This window comes from Heterocephalus glaber, unplaced genomic scaffold (assembly GCF_053883595.1).
Source record: "Heterocephalus glaber isolate CG9 unplaced genomic scaffold, H.glaber_assembly_v1.0 deba00001472, whole genome shotgun sequence".
NCBI classification, from domain to species: domain Eukaryota; kingdom Metazoa; phylum Chordata; class Mammalia; order Rodentia; family Bathyergidae; genus Heterocephalus; species Heterocephalus glaber.
The window spans coordinates 31887771-31910334 of record NW_028258315.1 but is presented as its reverse complement, the minus strand read 5'-3'; the positions used below and the strand labels follow the sequence as shown (position 1 = coordinate 31910334).

Genomic DNA, 22564 nt, shown 5'->3' with positions numbered 1-22564 from the left:
CTTATGAAAAAAGCTTCTGCACAGCAAGAGAAACCACCAGCAGTGTGAAGAGACAACCCACAATGTGGGAAAAAATCTTCACCTGCTGTTCCTCAGACAAAGGTCTACTATCTCGAATCTATAAAGAACTTAAAAAGATCAGACCTCCCAAATTGAAAGACCCAATCCAAAAATGGGCATCTGAAATGAACAGACATTTCTCACACAAAGAAGTAGAAATAGCAAATAAATACATGAAAAAATGCTCAACATCACTGGTCATTCGAGAGATGCAAATGAAAACAACACTGAGATTCCACTTCACTCCAGAAAGAATGGCTGCTATCATGAAATCAACCAATAACAAATGCTGGCAGGGCTGTGGGGAAAGAGGAACCCTGCTCCACTGCTGGTGGGAGTGTAGACTGGTACAACCACTGTGGAAATCAGTATGGAGATACCTCAAAGAACTAGGACTGGAAGTCCCATTTGACCCTGCTATTCCACTGCTGGGGATCTTCCCCAAAGAATTAAAAGAATCATACCACATTGATATATGTGCACCCATGTTCAGAGCAGCACAGTTTGTAATAGCTAAAACTTGGAAACAGCCCAAATGCCCATCAACTGGAGACTGGATAAAGAAAATGTGGTTTTTTTATAAAATGGAATACTACTCAGCCATAAAATATGAGAAATTAGAGACATTTATAGCTAAGTGGATGCACATTGAGGCAATACTCTTAAGTGAAATAAATAGGACACACATGTGTAAATACCAAATAGTTTCTCTGGTGTGAGAAACTGAAAGTGTAAATAAGGACTAAATGTATAATAGGTAATGTGAAATAGGAAGAAAAGGGGCAAAGGGGAAGGAAGTGGGAGGGCTAGGGGAAAGGATAGAAGGGAATGGGATTAATATGAGAAAATGGAAAAATAGGAACAAAATCTTTGTAAATAGGAGGACTGGAAGCATTGAAGGGAGGGCTGGGCAAGGGTGAAAAATAAGAACCAAGAGAGACTATGTAAAGGTGCAAATTTCCAATGATGAATGTCATTATATTGTATACCTAAAATGTACCAATGATTAGAATTAATAATCGATAATGTAAAATAGGAAGAAAAGGTCCAAAGGGGTAGGGGTAGTGGGAGGGGCAGGGGAAAGGAAAGAAGGGAAAGGAAAAATGATGAGAAATGGAAAAAATGGAAATAAAGTCTTTGTAAATAGGGAAGGGTTGAGGGCGTGAAGGGAGGGCTAGGAATGGGGAAAAAATAAGAACCAAGATGCATCATGTAAAGGTACAATTCCCAGTGAGAAATGTGATTGTGTTGTATACCTACAATGTACCAATAAAAGAATTTAATACAAAAAAAAATTATTCCTTATAAATGTTTAAAAAGTTTTCATGAAGTAAACAATTAGAAATGAATTTATTCAATATTGAATTTAACATTATTCATATTTTATTTCATTCTGAATGTTATCAATTTAAAAGGTATAATTCATAACTTATAGGAAACTACCAATACTCATACTAATGAGAAATGTATATGTCATACATTCAATCATACACGATTGAATGACAAATCATAATCTTCTAAAATAGAAATTTCAATCTACTTCCTCATCAAAAAACAGAATATAAGGGCAAAGTTTAGGTTCATTTTAAATCTTTTTTTCCTGACTCAAGCTACAATACTCTAATAGGACAAACAGTGAAGTGGGGGGACAAGGACCTCCAATTCTTTCAGAAGCAAACTAAATCACAAACCAGCCGATGTTTTATTATTAAACATATGCACCTAAATAGATTGTGCAAGGTGTGTATTATGCGCATGGAATTCAACAAAAGATCATTATTAGAAATATGTGAAAACATAGAATTTTTAATACATTTCATGGGCTCCTAAATCAAAGTTCTTTCCACTACACTGTGTTACATCTATTTGACATGTGTGCTCACATGAGATGAAATGCTTCAAAAACTTGATAATAAAAAATAATATAGTATGGAGAAAAGTGTTTGTCAGATGCTTTTATGAATTAAGGTAAATTCCAAAACCAAAAGTTCATCAAAATTATTAAACTTTACTAACTAGAAAACACATCGAGCTACATAAATACCACCATCAACTCAGTATTTACCATAATTGTGTTCTTATGAAACTGGCAAATTCCATGTGCCAGAGCCAGTTGAGATATTGGACGGGAAGAGAGAAGGAAATTACCCAAGACCCCAGAGAAGGAAGGAAGCTGCCCAAGTCAGAGAAAAGGCAGTCAGGAATTTCTGACAGTCTGATCAAGGGAGTACACAAGCACAGGAAAAAGAATAAGTAAAAAAACAGTAATAGCCACTGCTAAATACATGCTTACATGGTAACTACTGGACCTACTCCATCATTTAACAATTATTCAAGATGGATGATAAGCCACAGAGCTAATGAATCCAGAACTGATAATATTGAGCATTTCTGTAAGGTGACAAAACCCCTGATTTTAACTCTAAGCTATATAGCAACATGAAAAATAGATCTCTGAAGCAAGAGGAGACACACAGAGTAGGGTCTAGACAGAACCATGTATAACCATATATAACCCAGGGAGAATAGAAGAAATAACAGAAGTAAGGATGTACACGCACAGAAGTCCAGACACAGCTGGGCAAAAAGGATGTGAGAGACATTAGGTGTGCTGTCCTCCTTGTTGCATGGACACTATCTCCACCTCCTTGAGAGATCTTAAAGCTTCTGTGAGCAGCTACTAAGATACACAAGTGTTAACATACTTTGAATAAGAAAAGCTAAGCAGCATTCAATGAAAAATGTGGGATTGTGTGTGTGTGTGTGTGTGTGTGTGTGTGTGGTACTAAGAAATGAACTAAGGGCCTTTACACTAAGCTACATCCCCAGGCCTTTTTTATTTTGAGAGGGTCTTACTAAGTTGCCCAGGCTGGGCTAAAATATGCAATGCTCCTTCCTCAGTTTCCCAGAATGCTAGAAATTATGTATATATTGGCTCTAAATATTTGTCTCCTTACACATTCTTAATTAAATATTCTTTTAGGTGAAATATTTCTGAATGATTTTGGTTATTTCACTCAGAGTCACAACAAGCAACTCTAGAGGGAACCAAAAGTTCATAAAGGAGGTAATGTTTTTCCAGTCTTATGTTATACATCTCTTCTTATTTTGTTATCCGTGATTTTCATGATTCGCTTTGTCACAAAAACTGTTGAGAACTTCATGATGGGTTTCCTTTACCTTTATGGAAACCATGCATTTATTCAAAAACTAAAGAATAAAAACAAAGCAGGATTGCTTTGTTAAGAACTTAAGGTCTTTATTAAGGACTTAATCACAAAATTCAATAGCATGATTCTAAATAGAAAACTTTATCATTATCAAGTGTACTTTTACTGCTATGTGCACATGAGAGCATACAGAACATAAAATAGAATCTGTATTATTCCACTTATTGAATGACATAAAAGAATTTAGGAAAAATTGGGTTTTAAAAAAAAAAAGAACAAGGCTTTATAAATAAAGTTTATCATGAAGTGGGGAATCGGATAATACACAAGGTTCTTTTTGATGCACTGTCAATTTGTCAGGAAAGCAATAATTTCATGAAAATTAGCACTTCTTTGCTGACACATCAGCCTAGAAAAAGAGATCTACATTTTAGCAAATCTACTGCAGACAATGTATTAAATTGGAAATGTCACTGTGCTTGACAAAAGGATTTGCCATAGAATCTCATGATGTTTTTAAAGGAGACATTGTGACATACAAGGAAAGATGACATGGATGTCTACAGAGTCCAAATACTTGATTCCTACAAGTGCCAGCACCATCCAGTCATCACATGACCAGACATGGTATTTAGCCAGTACACATTCATATGATTAAAATAGTCACTGACGTGGAAAATAGTGCCCCTCCTAGAGACAGTCACTGTCCTAAGTCCCCAAAGTACTCCCTAACCTGCCGGGTGCTCCTAGACACCCTGAAAATTGCTCAGACCACCTGTACATCCAGCGTTGTGGCCACTCTGACCAACTGGTATCTGTGTGAAAGCAGTTGTAAAACATTTTGAATATCACTCCTGGGTATAATCAAAACTTCTGAGCAATCTAATAGAAAACCTCTTCCTAAAATATAGCATTCCCTTTCCCTATTGGATGGTAGTTTCTTCCTAAAAGATACTAGTAACAAAAAGTAAGATTCAGTTCCACAAAATGTATTTCCTTCCTATAGCAGATTTCTCTCAAATTTATACATCCTAGTCAATGGCTTATGGTAGGTATGTTGGGTTCTATAAAATGGTGTTCCACATATTGCATCAATTACCACTTTAATTCTGAGAGAAACTTTCTAGAGAACAATTCAAAGTGAAATCCATCTAAATAAAAATATTTGAGTGGAAGGGACCCAGACAGTCTAATGTAAACAATCTTAAAAACACACATCTTAAAATAGTATTTTAAATTATTTCCTATATACAGAATATTTAGAGCTTGCCTAGACCAACCTCATGATTTGGGGGGAATGAAAAGATACATGTGCACCCATGTTCATAGCAGCACAATTCATGATAGCTAAAACTTGGAAGCAGTCCAATTGCTCATCAAGTGGAGACTGGATAAAGAAGATGTGGGTTTTTTTATAAAATGGAGTACTACTCAGCCATAAAGAACGAGAAACTAGAGACATTTATAGCTAAATGGATGCATATTGAGGCGATACTCTTAAGTGAAATAAATAGGACACACCTGTAAACACGGAATAGTTTCTCTAGTGTGAGAAAATGAAAGTGTAAACAAGGATGAAAAGGTATAATAGATAATGTGAAATAGGAAGAAAAGGGGCAAAGGCGAAGTGGGAGGAGTAGGGGAAAAGAAAGAAGGGAATGGAATTAACATGAGAAAATGGAAACAAAGTCTTTGTAAATAGGGAAGGGTGGAGGGGTTGAAGGGAGTGCAGGGCAGTTGGGAAAAAATAAGAACCAAGATGGATTATGTAAAGGTGCAAATTTCCAATGATGAATGTCATTATATTGTATACCTTAAATGTACCAATAAAATTAATTTTTGAAAAAGAAAAGATATTTCTATAGTTGTTAAATTTAGAAAAAGTGAGTTAGCAATATAAAATTTAAGTTTAGGGCAATTTGGGTAAATTGACATCTACAAAGACAGGCGATATACCAATACACATTTTTTTCAGCTACTAATGCAAAAGAAAATTTCTTTTTCTCTATAAAGACAGATTTGAATTTCAAAATTGATAGGCCTCACTGATATTTAAAGATCAGGAGAGATCATTCTAAATAAAATTTAACTACTTGAATTGAGCAATTTTTACCCTTTCTTCATTTAAACCTACCCATAAATATTTGCAGAAGTGTACAGAAATTTTACAAGAAGCTTTATATATTTTAATACAGTAATATCAACTTTGTTTTAACCAAAAATGAATTTGAAATATTAAAAATCACAATTTTGGAGCTTTGTAAAATAAACTTTTAGGCTAATATCAAACAAAAGTCATTGAAATTTGCCCTCCACATTGAGTATGTTAAAATTTTAAAGGTTTTGAGAATTAATGCAAAAATCAATTAAAATTCTAACCTATCTGACACTGAAATTTTAAAAACAAGAGGGCGGAAAAAATATCAATTGATTACTCATTTATATGAAAGTTATTATTGTCATTTTAATCTCTTACCCAAACTGGAACAATGGTATAATAATAATATTTAATAATATTTAAGCAAAAGAAAACTTTGGTTGTATTCCTGAAAATATATTTAATTAAGCTATACAGAACTGCAAAAATTAAAGTACAAGAAAAGGAAACAAAACTTTGGCCATTTGTCCTCCTGCTTAATCTCAGACTTTAATGAACTGAGCTAGACATAGGTAATATATCAGAAAACAGTAATAGCATGTCTCATGGAAAATAACTAACATAGCCAAATAGGCTTTCAAAGAAAAATATCTACCTTGGCAGACAGAAAAAGAATTTCAATTTTCAAGAGAAAATGATTAAGTGTTTTCAGAATTACAACTGACTAATGCCATATCACCATAATTTTGTTACCTAAAATATATAACAGTGCCATGAAATATTACTTGCCATAGAGAAGCTTAGAACATAGTCACATGGTTAGAGGCATTTAAAAATCAAATAAAGTCAATGACAAATAGCCATGCACAAAGCAATTAGTCAAAACAGTAACAATAACAGCTCTGAGAATGTGAGGACACACACAAATGTCCACAGAAAGGCTCTCTTATCAGCCAGACAGAAGTATGAGGAGCCATGACACAGACCACAACAAGGTTGGATTTTTTTTTTAATCTTTTCAGACACCATAGGTCTGCTAGATAAAACAAAAAAAGTCAAATCTAAAGAAATCACAAGTAAAAGCCATTGACTTGTTACAGCAAAAAGATCTCCAACACCTGTGGAAGCAAACATTTATACTGCAGCTGAGCTCACCACAACACTGCAAGTCTACATAAACTGGGTACTTGCCCCTTCCGATTTCTCCACTGTGTTGGCCAACATCTCCTGCAGGGCCCGCACTGAGAGGGACTGCTCCAGCACAAAGGTGCAGATGGACAGGTCTGGGGGAACATTCTGTGCAGGAAGAGGAAGAGCCATCAGTATGTCATCTTCATCTGGCATCCAGGCTAGCTTACCTTCATGTACACCAATTCCTCCTACAGAGTCCAAGGACTTGGCAGTACCCTATAGTCAACTCCCCACTGTTAAGAGTCACACTCATTACCACTTGCATCTCAAACATTTTTAAACTCACAGATAACAACAGCTGCCAGTTATGAGCACTCATTCTGACATGCACTGCACCTGGAGCTTCATCCACAACTCTGTGGTCATCTGCAGTATGGATTTCACTATCATCATATGGAGGAGCAAACACAGAAATTAAGTTACTTTTCCAAAGTCCCGGAGTTACAAAATTTGCAAGCCAGATTTCTCCAGTGCTCGCCTACTCATTTCTAACCTACCAAGCAGACTGCTGATTAAGATAATAGTAATAATAAAGGAAAGAAATAATGCCTCCCTTTAGTCAATATTGTAGTTAATTAAATATAAAATTGAATTAATGTATAATATGCATTTCACAAGCTCTTCTTTATGCACAAAGATAAAATTACTTTATCTTCCTTTTGTTGCACATTTTTTGTTGTTCTGGTTGTTTTGCTTCTTTCTCAGGGGGCAGTAATTAAGCTCTCGCTCTGCACATACACGTGTAGCTTTATTTTCTCATCATCCATTCTTTTTCCATCCTCCTTCTTTCTCTTACGCCTCCACTCCAGTCACTACTCCATAATTTTTGAAAATCTCAAAAGGTCATTACTAAAGAGGGAAAGGAACCAGAGTACAAGCTGATTGGCAAGGGAAAGCTAACTGCACATTCTTGAACATGTACATTTCAGTTTGAGAGAAGCAGGATTCAGTACGCATCTGGTCCAGACAGGTATTGACAGGTGCTCAAAGGAGATGTCCATGAAAAAAAAGCATTACAAATACATTAAACCAAAATCTAAGGAAGATTATGTCTTCTTTAAAAAAGAACATTAGGAAGATAAATATCTGAAACTGATATAATACATCAAAGCTACAGTTAATAATATTTTAAGTACATATTACTCAAACCACAGCCATTGGAATGACTTTTTTATCATTACCAAAGAGTGGTGCTTTCTGGTTTCAAGGAAAGACTAAATACTAGGGTTTCAGAATTAATATTAAAAGTATTTCATGAGTAAATGAAAGATACAATCAGGCCACAAGGCTTATTCAACCCCATAAGCCTCGCAGCCACCAATATGTTACTTATTTTTTTAATGAACTTTCTTTCTCTCAATTCCTCCTTCCTGCACTCATGAGCCTCTGTGCCCCGACATTAATCAATTTCCACTCCTCCTTGGACAAGCTCATCCAATAGCCAGGGATGCTCTCAAATCAGCCTGGCTACTGCTGTTACACTCTGCAGCGGGCCAGAGAAGGGCATTCTTTCCCAAATCCAAGGGTAAAAGACTGGAAGCCAGGAAAGGGAATATTCCACTGTGAATTTAGGAATGAATGCTCTTTCTTAAATTTAATTTCCTACGTTATAACTATATTGATTACTCTCTCTTCTCTTCAGATGAAGACAAATGCTACCGAGTTAAAAGAAATCTGTTAATGGAAGTGATCATTTCATTCATATTGCCACCAGATACACTCTGACAACCAGAACTGGCCGGGTACTATGCTATTAACATATTCTTTCGGGCTTGAACCACTGGTGGTACATGCATGATTGTCCCATGTCACCTGATGAGACATCACCTCATCTGTACCACCAGTGGCTCAGAGCCGCCCAGCAGTGAGACACACAAATTATGGCTCCATCATGATCATGTTAAATGGTGAGTTGGTGAACTGACACAAAGTTAATATTTTGATGTATAGCATTTGCCCATTTTTGTGACATAAATACTTCAATCACTGCTGAGTTCAATGTATCAAAGTTTACAAATCAGTCACAACAATCCAAAATATCTAACAGTCAACTCTCAATATCCGCGAGAACTATTTCTACCAAAACATTGTGCTGATTTCAGACCAGTATCCATTAATTGCTTTAGAATCAGCATATCATAAAATATAGGAGCATGTATTCTATAAACAGAACATCTGAACAAGAATTCTGGCCTCACAATTTACCTGCTTTTAACTATTATGATCTTTGGCTTCCTTCCTTGAAAAACAGGAAAATTGTTACATCATTCTGATATGGCTGTGGTGAAAAACAAATGAGATAGTATATGTAAAGAATTTATCACAGTGTCAAGAACATAGCAAGGACTTAAAATAAGTGAGCCTTTTTCACTTCTCTTCATATTGTGAATTCTCTCTATTCGTGCATTTATGAAGTACTTGTTCATTTCTTAAAACTAGTTCTTACAGATTCCCATTTGGACAAGCAGGGTTTGAAAATATAAATCTGTAACTACATATCTGTTCATAACATCCAAAATGTTCTATTTTTTCATTTTTATTAGTACACGTTAGCCATACATAATGATTACATTTATTGTGGGAAGTAGGTACATGTACTTCTTCTAACTATTTTTATTTCCTCTCTTCTCTTTACCAATTTCTCCATCTCTAGATCTTCTTCCTCTTCCTATTTGCAAAAGATCTTATTACCTGTTTCCTATTGCCTGTCTTTTATTTTGCTCTTTAAATTATTTATACTTTGTGTTTCTTATATAAGAGAAGATACGCAATATTTAACTTTGTGTGTCCGATTTAATTTGTTTAATTTCATGGCTTCATGGTGCATCCATTTTCCTAAAATTAACTCAAATTTATCTTTCTGGCATCCTCGTACTAAGTTGTGTACCTGCAAGAGTTAAAGAAATCTAATAGTTTCAAGAAAGGGCATTGTTCCATTAAAAATTTATTTTCTGGGTCTATTTACACTGTTTTATACCTCACTTTGATTGAAATGTTTACATATGGTTTGCTATAATAACATGTTATTTTACAGATCCTGGAAAACTACATGGATTTGAAATGAATTAATCTTGCCAAGTGAACTTCATTTCTTCACAGTGACAGACCTGTTACAAATATTCTTCCAGACAGTGAGAGCAGAAAGAAGCATCCCAGCTGTCTTCAAGGGTAATTCTCTGTCTCTATGGACTCAAGCCATTTTCTTTTGTATACCTCCTCAGACCACCTTGACATTTTTATAGTTACATCCACTACATCACTGACCCTGGGCCTTTCTTCTTTTTTCTAAAACCAAATCTTAATCACTGGGAAAAATAAGGAGTCTCATTCATTAACCAAAAACCACCTATATAACCCTAGACCAAGTGGCTCCCAATACTAGCTTGGTACAGCAGAGAAGATGTAACACTCTACAAACATCTGTGGTGGAAGTTGCAACTCACAAGAATTGGCAAGACTGTCAACTTTTCCGTACTTTTGATCTTTTTACTCAACTCTGATTACTGAGTTAATTTTTAGAGAAGTTCAGTTTGAAAGAACTTTGCTTACTTTTACTATGAGTGTACCCTCAAACTTAAAGGAAACCTTTATATAGTATGCTTTCTATTACTGGTGTTTCAAAATACTTAGATCATATCCGAACATAAAACCCAAAACTACAACCCAGAATGCATACCTGCCTCTCATACCACACATAAAATTTACTTGCCCTGCAAAATTAAATCATAAAAAGTGATCCAGTCTGTCTGTCTAGACTGCCCAGAACAGTTCCCAAAGTAAACAGACAGGAAGTTACTAATGTTTTTCATACAGAGACACCACCAATTTCATCAAGGTGTTGTACTTTGGCAAAAGTAACAAGCTTTCAGATAGCAGCACAGCTATGTGCATTTCTTCTTTTTAAAATAAAAACTGGAAAGTGTAAATAAGGATGAAAATGATTAAAATGAATAATTGATAATTTGAAATAAGAAAAGGTCCAACGGTTTGGGGATGGTGGGAGGGGAAGGGGAAAGGGAAGAAGGGAAAGGAAAAATTATGAGAAAGAAAAAAAAATAGAATCAAACTCTGTATAAATAGGGAAGGGTGGAGGGGGTGAAGGGTGCACAGGTAATGGGAGAAAAATAAGAACAAAGATACATCATGTTCTGGTACAAACACCCAATGATAAATGTAAATGTATTTTATACCTAAAATGTACCAATAAATATATATATAAAAATAAAAATAAATAAAATAAAATAAAAACTGGTCACACTTCTCTTTAGCAAATGAGTGTCATATAACCCTAGAGGGAAAAATTCTCCAGCATAACCACAAAGCAGCATCTGGTTTGTAGGCACTGTGGCAACCATATGAAATCAATTAAGCTTCCAACTCAGGTATCAATCAAACCGTTTGGCTTCCACAGATGCATCTGCCTAACTCACTTAAAAACCTACAGACATGTCATTACCTTAACTAAACTAACTGAATTTAAGACTATGTAAGTGACATTAAACCATCTCACCTGTTAACACTGTGATAAACTATTCCACTGTAACATTCTGGGGTCTTGGCTCATAGATTTCTTTTACTCCCTCTGCCCAAAAGACCCATCTCCATGTCTTCACCTATGGAAATGCTTTCATATTTTTAAATCACATATAAATAAAATCATATTTGAAAACACTTTCCTTGTAGAGAAGGCAAGTGATTTACAAATTTGAAAATTCTCTTTCCAACTAATTATACTCACATTCATTCCCACGAGTGGCCACTGTGCTTTTTGGTGTATCTTTTCCAAGCCTTTTTCCCTACACATTTACACACATACACACATGCTTATATAGAAATACATAGATTGGCTTTTCCCATTAATGGGCTCACTCTGTACAAATTACAATTCTTACATTTACTAATAAATCCTGGCATTACTGCTGCATTAAATATGACTGCTACAAGATATAAATATGTCACATTTCCCCTGAAGATTGAGGCAAGTAGCCGGGGATTTAGCTCAGTGGTTCCAGTGCCTGCCTCGAAAGTGCAAGGTCCAGAGTTCGATCCCCCATACCAAAAAACAAAACAAGATTGGGCCAAGTGCCCTCACTTGCCTACGATTATTTATCATGGACACCCCTGACCACCAGACCACCCCCCTATAGTGACTTGCACAAAGAAAGTGCTCAATGTTTGATGAGCCAGCTTCAAACTATGAGTTCATCTATTTCTAGAAAAGTAAACATACATACAGGCATAGGAGGAGTTACAGCCAGTAGATCTCTCTTTTGTTTTTCTTTTAGCAATCCTAAGGTTTCTATCATGAAGGCAATTAAATTAACTTTTTAAACTGACTTTCAGTATTGTTCCAAGTAACCTTCAGGATAACACTGGGGTATCACAAAATGTTTTTAAAATTAGTGATATGTTAAATCTTGATAGTATGACAGACAGGGAAATATATAAGGGACTTCGAATTTGCCAAAAGCCCTTCCAAGGTCAACCTATGCTTCTTCACCTGATAAGCGGGAAAACACATATATGTCTGAAGAATCACTGGGAGATTCAAATAAGAAAATCAGAGTAATATAAACTGGAAAATGCTACTGAAACATAATTTTACCTACCCAATTTAAGAAAATTCTAAATTGAAAGCTCAAAATCTCAGAGATATAAATTAAGAGAAAAGCTCCCCACGTACAAAAAAAACATGAAGACAGTATACATTCAAACAGGGCAGATGGCAGGTTTGTTTTTTTCTTGGCCACCCATCTGCTGAGCAGCCTTTGGCAAGGCGTTATGACTGTTGAGGGTCAACTTCTGCCCACATTAGAGGGATGTCAAACTACTCCAGAAGATAAAGTTGTTGTTGTTGATAATCTACCAAGTAGAGACATAACACCAGGCCAAATTTCACCTACCAGATGGAGAATAACATCCTTTAAAGTGTTTAAATATACCCCAGTGGCAATAAAACTACAGAGTCATATCCCTCTAATTTGTATGAAACATGGAATGCTATATTCCTCTGATTTTTATGAAATACTGTGGAAAGGAATTATTAAGCAGAATATAAGTAAAATCTGACTTCACTTTTTCCTCTTCATATTTCTTTAAAGCTCCAATCATAGTATATTCTACCGTATTTCTGTCCTGGAAAGGTTATTTCCAGAGCTTTGCATTCTTCCATGAGTGTTCATGGTTCCAGATAGTTTTCTTGCCCTGATCTTCTTCTCTTTATCTCATTTCCATCAGGGGCTAACAGTATGGTCACTGAGAAGAAAAGAATGTTCCTGTGCCAATAAATTCTTTCAGCTCAGCTTTCTAAAAGATAAAGCACTGTACTTGGCTTTCTTGGTAACAGTAATGTCCAGGTGAGAGAAGATGTATTTGCAGGTTTAAATGAGAGATTAGCAGTACACTGCCACCTCAGAGGGGCACAGCTGTGCTAATTAAGCACTTAATTAGGAAAATGCCTAATGAATCAGTGGAGTTTCACATGCTTTGCTCAGCATTCTTTATGGTCCTCCATATTTCTAATACAAAGCCCTTAATATATAATATTAATAGATATTGCAACCCATCTTATTTTTACAATCATTCAAAGAGTCAAAAACCAAAATGTGCCTGTGCAAAATTAGAAGGGCACTAGTTTTCTGCTCCATCCTGTGATGCCTCCCTTGCTCTAATATCACAAAGCAACAGCGTCTGTCTCAGGTCAAATCTGTGCACTCACATCTTGGGTAGGCTTCTTCACTGATGAGCACAGGAGTGCATGGAATTGAGAAAGCAAAAAACAAACAAACAAATAAAAAAACAAGGGAAACAAGAAAAGAGGCTTATCCAGCTATGAACTGAGACTCATGATAATCTTCAGGTTCTTAACAGTGAGATCTGGAAACTAATAGTTCAATTCATGTCACTTCTTGCTTTTAAACACTACTAGAGCAAACTGATCTCAGGCAGTCTGATTTTTAACCTATTATCATGATAACAAAGATCCATCACAATCTCAGTAAAAGCTTTACCTATCAACTTCTTTGAACTCGAGGTAATGTCCTGCCTGCACAGATGCATTTAAAACACATAATTTCTACTCATTTATACATGTACTACTATGATGTTCTGAAAAGTTGGACTCTATGTTGTGAAGGAAAGAAGGGAATAAATATAAGAAAAGGAAAAAAAATTCACAAGATATTTTCATTCTAGATAGATTCAACTGAAAATAATGACTGAATTTGTTGTGGGGACTCAGTAAACTATGTGACTTGCTTTTAATCTTGGTCTGTGGGCTAGATCGGGGTTACTTTATGATTCCCTAAGCCCTAGGCTCTTGAATCTTCTCTCTCCATTAAAAATATTAACAATTTTTGAAAAGTTACCAGTCTCGCCATTAACATATTCCTGCTAGCTTGAACCATGGGTGGTATGTCATCAGGTGACAAACATCTAATCTGGTAGTACAAACTGATCTAATCACTTTTATACTTTTTTTACTATTAAAATCAATAAAAGTCTATAAATGGACCAAATCTAATTAGTTGCTTCAATTTAAATAATTATTGCCTAAATGTAAATATTAACACTATTCATACTAATTTAAAAGTTATTACAATAATCAAATTTGAGTAATATGTACCCATGGCATTTCTTCATAGGTTAACAGTTTATCAATAATTAATTCTTTAAAATTTAACACAGAATTCTGACAAGTATCCCACTGCTAGTGTATATAATGTGCATTTACAACTGCTGTACTGCAGATTAGCTGTATTACAATTTTTTATATTATTTTAATGTTTTCTGTAAGGAATTGTAATATGATATATCTACTTGGCTAAATCAACACCATTCTTTGTATTACTGTAATCAAAGACCCCCTGAGAAGCAGTACAAGCTATCCAATGGGACAGTCATGCAATATACCACCAGCAGTCCAAGCAAGTGGGAACCATCAAATTTAAATCAGAGCCACCTGTCAGTGAGGCTTATGAATTACAGCCCTGTTGTGAACATGTTGAATTCAGAGAGTTTAGAGGTGTCTGAATAAATACATGAATAAATGAGTAAATAAATCAAAGGAACAGAATAATCAGTAGAAATATTTAAACCACCGGGGCAGCAGAAATAGCCATACATTACTGTGAAGTAATTTTATTCTCTGCACAAATTGATTTTTTAAAAAAATCTCTAAAAACTTGGCACAGCCATAACAAAGATACAGTAATAACAAAGACAAAAATAATATACAGCCCAAATATTCATTGAATATAAGAATGAGTGAAATTTCAGCTTTGCTGTCTGCAGGGTTTCAGTGAACCATAGATTATGAACAAACTTGGTAGTGTCTCCAGTGAAAAACTGATGATCAACAGTGCTGTCTCCAGGAGCTTTGCATAAAGGAGATTTAGATAGAACGCAGCCATAGTTCAATTGCCTGAAAGACGATCAAGAAGGGAAATAGATTTTACAGTAACCAAGTCAGCCTAACCATCTGCAATAAGGCTTTTACCACAAGAGCCATGGTCCTTTGCCTCACAGTCTGAGTGGACAAGGGGAACAGCTCACACAAATATATGGATGAGGGAAACCAACAGATTGTGACTTAGCTACAGTTTCACGGAGTCAAAAAGACAAAAAAGGGGGAGAAACCAAGAGTTATGGCTTCCAAATCAAGTTATGCAGACAAGACAACGTCTTCAAATTTAATTAGCTATATAATACAGTGTAGATTTATTCAGGTATAATCATACAAATACCAAACATCTCATTCTTACCTGGTGTCTCATTCTGTAAAGTTGTGCTAGATTAATTTCATCTATATTAATTTAAAATACCAAAAGCTCAATTAACTATTCAGCATATTGTCTGAACAAATCAAGCTGAAAACAACTTACATCAAATGGAACCTCAGAAACTAGGAACTCCATGTAGAATCAGACTGAAACATTTCCCATCTTGGAATTCTTATTAGAAATATGCTAGTATGGAATTTCTATGAAGTTTCAAAAACATAAAGAATAATCAAGCAGACACAATTATGTAATTTACAATGGCTATATCATTTTTTAAGTGTTCCCTGTGTGCTAGGTCCTAACAATCCTACAGGAAAAATATTATTAATTTCACTTTAGAAATGAGTAAATGATGAGTCAGAAAATTTAACGACATACCCTAAGCCAGAAACTATGAAGGGGCATATCAGTTTAGCCTGAATCCCATGCCACACTGCCACCCTTCAGTTCATATCAGCCTAGCTCTCAGCTGTTTTTATTTTTCTGTCTGTTTTGATGTAGACTTGGTTATTGACAAAATAAACCTCAGTGTGACAATGAGCCTGTTCTAAAAGAACACACACACAGAAATCAGACTGATGAACCCCCAACCCCATGAATCTGGGATCAGAGCTATTTTTGAGGCTCCTAACCTGGTATGAGCCTCCTCAGGGAATATAGTAGATAGAACAACGGAGATACATGGTTTAAAATAGTGACGCTTTCTGACTGAATATGTTGTGTATTTATTTGGATTTAAGGGACCTTTCCCTACTGTTTAACCAATTAGAGACAATTACATGGAAGATCCAATATTTTCTGAACATTGAGAAAGATGTCTAGTGGAATTAAACACCTAAGTTAAGGTAGATATTCTAGATTATGAGGCCTAAAGACACTACATGGAATTGAAACTGGAGTTGTGTTTGTGAGACTTGACTGACTTAATGTTGGATGATCTGGGCACAATCTAGAGACCCATTAATCCATATTAACTATAAACTTACTGTGGAACCTAATAAAACATAAATATAATTCAAGAAACCATTTCATTTCACCTAACCCATAAATCTGTTCAAAAGATTCCGTAGGTAACACAAAGAACTCAAAGGATATTTTAGGAACTAGCAACTTGATGAAACGGACTCTATATGTGACACATTTGTATGTTTAAAGATCAATTCAGGATAGGCAAAAAGGATAGCCACATTTTTTAAAGAAATTATGGAGACTTCCCCTTATGGCTGAGGGAGGAGGTTGGCATATCTTTTCCCTAAAAAGCAAGCTGGATAAAATTGACAAAAATATCACTTTCAGAGCTGTGGGAATTAACTTAAGGTATACTAACATATAAGAAACTTATATGATTAAAAACAAAAACACACTGAACTTTGAGTAAGAACAGTAAGTCTGGTGTTTTTCCAGGTGCTTCCTTTGCCTCCCCCAGTGTGGCATGGACTATAAGGATCAGCAGTTGTGACTCCTCATCAAAGGGGCTGCTCATATAATTTAGAGCACACCATGCACACTGCACACTGCATCATCTGTGAAAGGGACACATTCCAGGAAGGCCCAACAGCTCTGTAGCCTGACTCAATCTGTTCCTGACTGAAGTTGCACATGGACAAGAAAGGCAACTAGGACCTAGCAGAAGGTACTTCTGGGCAGACATGACAATGATCAGGATTTCTCATACACTCCTCCACCCACATGCAAGTCCACTCATGTTGCATGAACACTATACTGCCCAAAGAGCCTGTGCAGTCTCTATACAACCAGTATGCAAACTCTAAGCACCTATAACACTGGTCTTAAAAACAAGAATTAAAACAAAATTAGCAGTAATATTAGGGGGCACACATCATAAGACAGACCTGTTTCATAGACTTGGTCCAGAAAATTAACCAAACAATGAAAAACATAACCAAAAATTAGCAGCACCAAACTCTAACAGGAAATATTAGAATTCAGAGCTGTTTTATTATCTAAAATATATAGGTTTAATAAAAAACATTACATGGGCAAAAAACTACAAAAACACTTTCCATATTGATGGAAAATATAGCAAGAAAAAAATTATCTCTGAGTTGGAATTGGCAGGTAAATATTTGAAAGAAATGACTGCAAATATGTTTAAAGAATGAAAGAAAAGGCCTGGTGGTATAGCTTAGTGGTATAGTAATGCACTTAAATAGCATATGTGAGGCCCTGGGTTAAACCCCCAGCACAGGGGAAGGAAATGAGGAAGAAGAGTAGAAGGAATGCTTAAAGAATTAAAGAACAGTATGACAACATTGAAGCAACAAATAGAAATTCTTGATAAGGACACAGAATTTATAAAAAGAGAACCCAAATGGAGATTATGTGTTCGAGTATAATAACTGAAATAATTCCAGTGTGATCTCAAACTGTAGATTTGAGAAGAAAGACTCAATGAACTTAAAGATAGTCCAGTAGAAATTATTTAGTCTGAGGTACAGAAAAAAACAATTGGAAAAAAAAGAAGAAAGATCAATGGGACAATATCAAGCCTCAGAAAGCTTTGAAACAGTATTAACTGTATCAATGTGTATGTAATGTGAGATGCAGAAGAACAGAAGAGAAAAATCAGAAGCAAATAAATTCCATGTATGACAAATACACCTAGGCATGTCATAGTCAAACTATTGAGAATCAAACACAAAAAATAAATATTTAAAGCAGCAAAAGAGAAAAATACTCATCACATGCAACAGAGCATCAACAGAATTAACAGCTGACCTCTCATTTCAAATTAGGGAGGTCAGAAGGCAATGGAATGACACAAAGAACTGAAAGAAACAACTGTCAACTAAGAACCCTATGCCTACCTAAACTATCTTTCAAAAATGAAGTCAAAATAAAGACATTCCCAAATAAAGAAGGGGAATTTATTTCCAGTATAGTTGCTTTATAAAAATGCTAAATAAAGTTCTTTAGGAGTTTACTGCCAATCTAGAGAAAGAAATTTTTTAAAACACTGGAAATGGAAAATATATGTATCAATATAAAAGACTCTTGAATTTTTATTTCTTAGCATCTTTAAAAGATATGACTGTAAGAAAACAGTTAAATAATTATAATAGCATTAGTTATAGTAGTATATTAATGGGTTTGGAACATATGTATATGCAATATATGACAATATATAAATATGTATGACAAAAATGCAGAAAATAAGAGAAAAGAAATGAAACTAAGTTAACATAAATTTATTTTTCTGAAATTAAATTAGGATTAATATAAAATAAGCTGTAAAGTTTTGATAATGAGTCAAGTAAATTAAAATTATGCCCACTGTAACAACTAGAATACACGGGGCTTAAAAACATAATTAAAAATGCAGAATAACTTCAAACTGAAATACTTATGGCCTCAAGCATTTCAGAGCAACAATACTGAACCTATAACAATGGCCCAAGGGAAGAAGTAAAATGAACTGTTTCAAAATTAATCAAGCCAAGAAGAACCTAAACCAGGGCAAAAATGGAATCTGAGGTACATTACAAAGGTGAAAGAAAACTGGATTTGACAACTAACTGGATGTGGAAGGTAACACAGGAGCTAAAGACTAAGCCAGGATTTTAAGCATGAAATACTACACAGATGGTGCTGCCACTGACTGAAATGGGGACAACAGGTGGAGGAGAAGGTGTGAGGAGGAAGATAAAACATTCTCTTGGGAGCACCCGAACTTCAGCCATAAGTTGGACTTCATGAGAAGATGTCAGACATGCCACAGAGATGCACACCCGGTGGAGGACTGGAAGATGTGAATGTCTTCCCATGGTGGAAGAAGGAAAGACTGAGTGTCACTGAGATGATAATACTAGCTAATATTAAGTCAGGGGCTACTGGGCACCTGCTCTCTGTCAACACTCACTATCTACTCAAGATCTCCTCCTTCTGAAATGGATGTTATTTTAAATGACAGAAAGACATTGTGCAGCAATATAAACAGAGGGAAAAGACCTTGGGGAAAGGTGACATTAAGGGAATAATGAAACATGCTAGGAGAGAGGGGACAGAAAAAAAAGCATGAAAAACTGGCAGGTGATAAATCTGGCGACCTCAAGAAAAGAGGCAAAACAGGTTTTCCAAGCTATAAATTGGGAAGGGAGGTGAAATAGGGTGAAAACACCAGAGCTTCTGGATCAGGGGACCGAAATGCCACCAAGCATATTTAAGAAAATCAATTTTAGTACCAGTAATAGGAAAAGAATCTATTCCAAAAGTTCTATAAAAGATGAGGTTTTCTGTGTCATAGCAATAACAGATGGAGAATGACAATTTAAGAAACTGACTATTGAAGTGTAAGCTCATGAGAGGCAAGAAATGCTGTAAGGTGTCAATAATATATTCATATATGTATTCTAATTGAATCATCAACATCCTAAAAAATCATCAACATCCTAAGCCATCAAACTGAGATCTAAAAGTAAAAATCAAGTAAAAGCTCTTTAAACTGCAGCATAAAAGAATTTTACATTCATGTTTCAATGCAATTTTTAATTACTTATTTATTTTACTTGACAGCATTCATAGCCTTAATACTTGAATTTCTTTCTATACCTTCCCAGATGCCTTCCTTCCATTCCCTTGTCTCTCCATCTCCAGCTCTTTCTCCTTACCACCAAATGAGACTTCCTCCAACATCACTTTAAGCAAGTCAAGGATTTACTCAAAAATCCCACTGACAAAAATGAAGGGCAAGCTCCCTACCTGCTACTCATCATTTGGTTCTAATGTAATTTCTCCACGCACACTTATGTTTACTACTATTAAGCTAAATTAAATAACTCTACTTTTCATGTAGTTTATCTTTCCATCTTTGTCCTTTTTCCAATGTCTACCCATTCCCAACTTCAACACCATTCAAAAAACACTTCCTGATGACTCAAACTGCCGCGTAAAACACATATGACACACTTCTCACACTATAAAACCTAAGGAAACTTGTTTATCCATCCTAATGCCATAGTCATCATGCATTTTGTTGGATATTCTCCATTGTTGCCCATGCTTCATGTCTGAAGTAACCCATTAAAGAAAAATATAATTTTTGTGATAGGATACACATCATCACGTTCAAATGAACCACTGAAAAAATACTTTTAAATGAGCCCTACAAAATATTTTTAAAGTAAGTTTTAAAAAAATACTAATATATCTAAGTAACATAGTTTTTTCCAAAGGTAAACATGTTAAGATAATGTAAAAACTAACACTGTGAGGAACAAAAACTAATACTTTGATGGCAATCTAAGGGTTTAGATTCATAATGATGTGAGAAAAAATCATAGTATCTTTACCCAGTAATACATTAAAAACTCAAAATTATCTTTACACTATTACTTCAGGATCCTTCACTGTAGGAAATACAAAGCCAATCCATTCACAGGGAGATAAAAGCCTGCAGTTGAGGGACGGGTATAAAGTGGACAAAGACGTGCAAAGCAAATACACCTGCATTTACCTACTTCATTGACATGTAGGTTTCTAACTTTCATCAAAGCTCACCCCTTCAAGGTGTACTATAGCCACCACACCCTCTTCTACAGTCAAATTTCTCTCTGCCTCCCTCTTAGGACACTTATGATGGCACTTTGAGCTCACCAAAGAAAAAATCTCACTTCAAAATTCTTAATCCCATCTGTAAAGACCCTTTTGTCATATAATGCAATATTCATATGGTTCTGGAATTCAGTTCTGAATATCTTTGGGGATAATTCAGCCTACTACATCTCCATAAGCAAATATTTTGATTATAAATTTTCAAAAAGGAGCATGTTGATAAATTATATTAATCATATATCTATGTGTAAACACTGACATATATCATAAAACAAGATTTAGATGTTAAGTACATATTTTCTAAAAATTTTATCACATTTTAATAAGAAAAATACATTAAGTGAGGTGTGAAGACAATATAACTACATATGCTTCATGTATTTTAAAATCTTAGATTAAAACTTTGTGATTCAAAAGGATGAAAGCCTGGCTTTGACTTTAGTTTATCTTAATATTTTTTAATGCTTTCAATGCTGAAAAAGAAATGTCACAAACATGAATAGATGTAAATGGAAGAAGATTCTTTTGCATACCATCTACCAATTTTAAAAGGGTTTGTTGGAATCCAGATAGTAAATTCCCATTTTCCCCACTGTCAATCAATTCCTACAATGCTCTATTTCCTGTTTATATTTCTTATAAATGAATGCAAATCTTAATTTCTGTATTTGGATTAGAAAATTTTCAACTTTTCAAAGGCCACCTATGTGGCAGGATTTTTTCAATATGTCAGGTATTCACAACATTTTCAGTTACATGTTCATATAATAAGAAAATATATCTGAATATCTCTTTTCATAATATTCTCCCCATCCTAAGGTTACACAGAAAGCAGGTACTTTCTCATTGTTAAAATATCATCTTCATCTTGAAAATATCTCCAATGGTTTATACTGTAAAATGCTTCAATTATCACTCCAATAACAGAACACATTACTTTTCATAAAATCAGTCATTGTAAGCACTTTGGCACAAGTAAACTGTCCAGGCATTCCACATATAATTACAGAATACTTATTAAGATTTTTTATTTTGGTTCTAACTTCTGTGAGCAATAGTTTGCCTATGAAAGAATAAATTCCTGAGAATATACCCCAGGATTCTTATTTCCAGTCAGGCAGACAATTGCTATAATGGTTTTATGTTCCCAATTTTTCATGAATATTGTTCATAACTACCACCACTCCCAAATTCTTGCTTTTATCAAAGAACTCATTCACTATGGATGATACATCTTCTCCACAATATTCTCCAGAGTCTCACTCATTCACTATGGACAATATATCTTCTCTAATATGTTTTTTAGTCTTTCAGAAAGTACTCCCCTCCATAATGTTCACTGCTGAAGAATTAATTTAATCATACACTCAAACCCTTAAGGTGGAATGATTTTCCTAACATTTTCTTTTTCATAACTTGCACAATGCGCAATATAGCAAGACTTTCAAACTGAAAAAAATTTTAAAGGCTGGGGGTATAGCTCAGTGAAAAGGCCCTGGGTTCAATCCCCAGTTACACACATGCATGCATAAATGTATGAGTGAACGAATGAATGAATGGAGTGGATGAATGAATGTTAATACTTAACTAGTGCTTTCTCTGTTGCTGTTATGAGACCTTGATATTTATTAATTCAATTCATCTGGAACTTATATAGGATAGACACCTACTAAATATGTTGTCTTAATGTGCTA

At 35.0% G+C, this 22564-nt stretch overlaps 1 protein-coding gene across 1 annotated transcript in view; it reads right to left on the bottom strand.

Moving 5' to 3' along the window:
- Ryr2 (ryanodine receptor 2) overlaps nucleotides 1-22564 on the bottom strand; it is a 676288-nt gene that overhangs the window by 392039 nt on the left and 261685 nt on the right. Inside the window, exon 3 of the mRNA XM_087181253.1 lies at nucleotides 6520-6624. Within this exon, the coding sequence (XP_087037379.1) occupies nucleotides 6520-6624 (105 nt within the window). The remainder of the gene's footprint in view (nucleotides 1-6519; nucleotides 6625-22564) is intronic.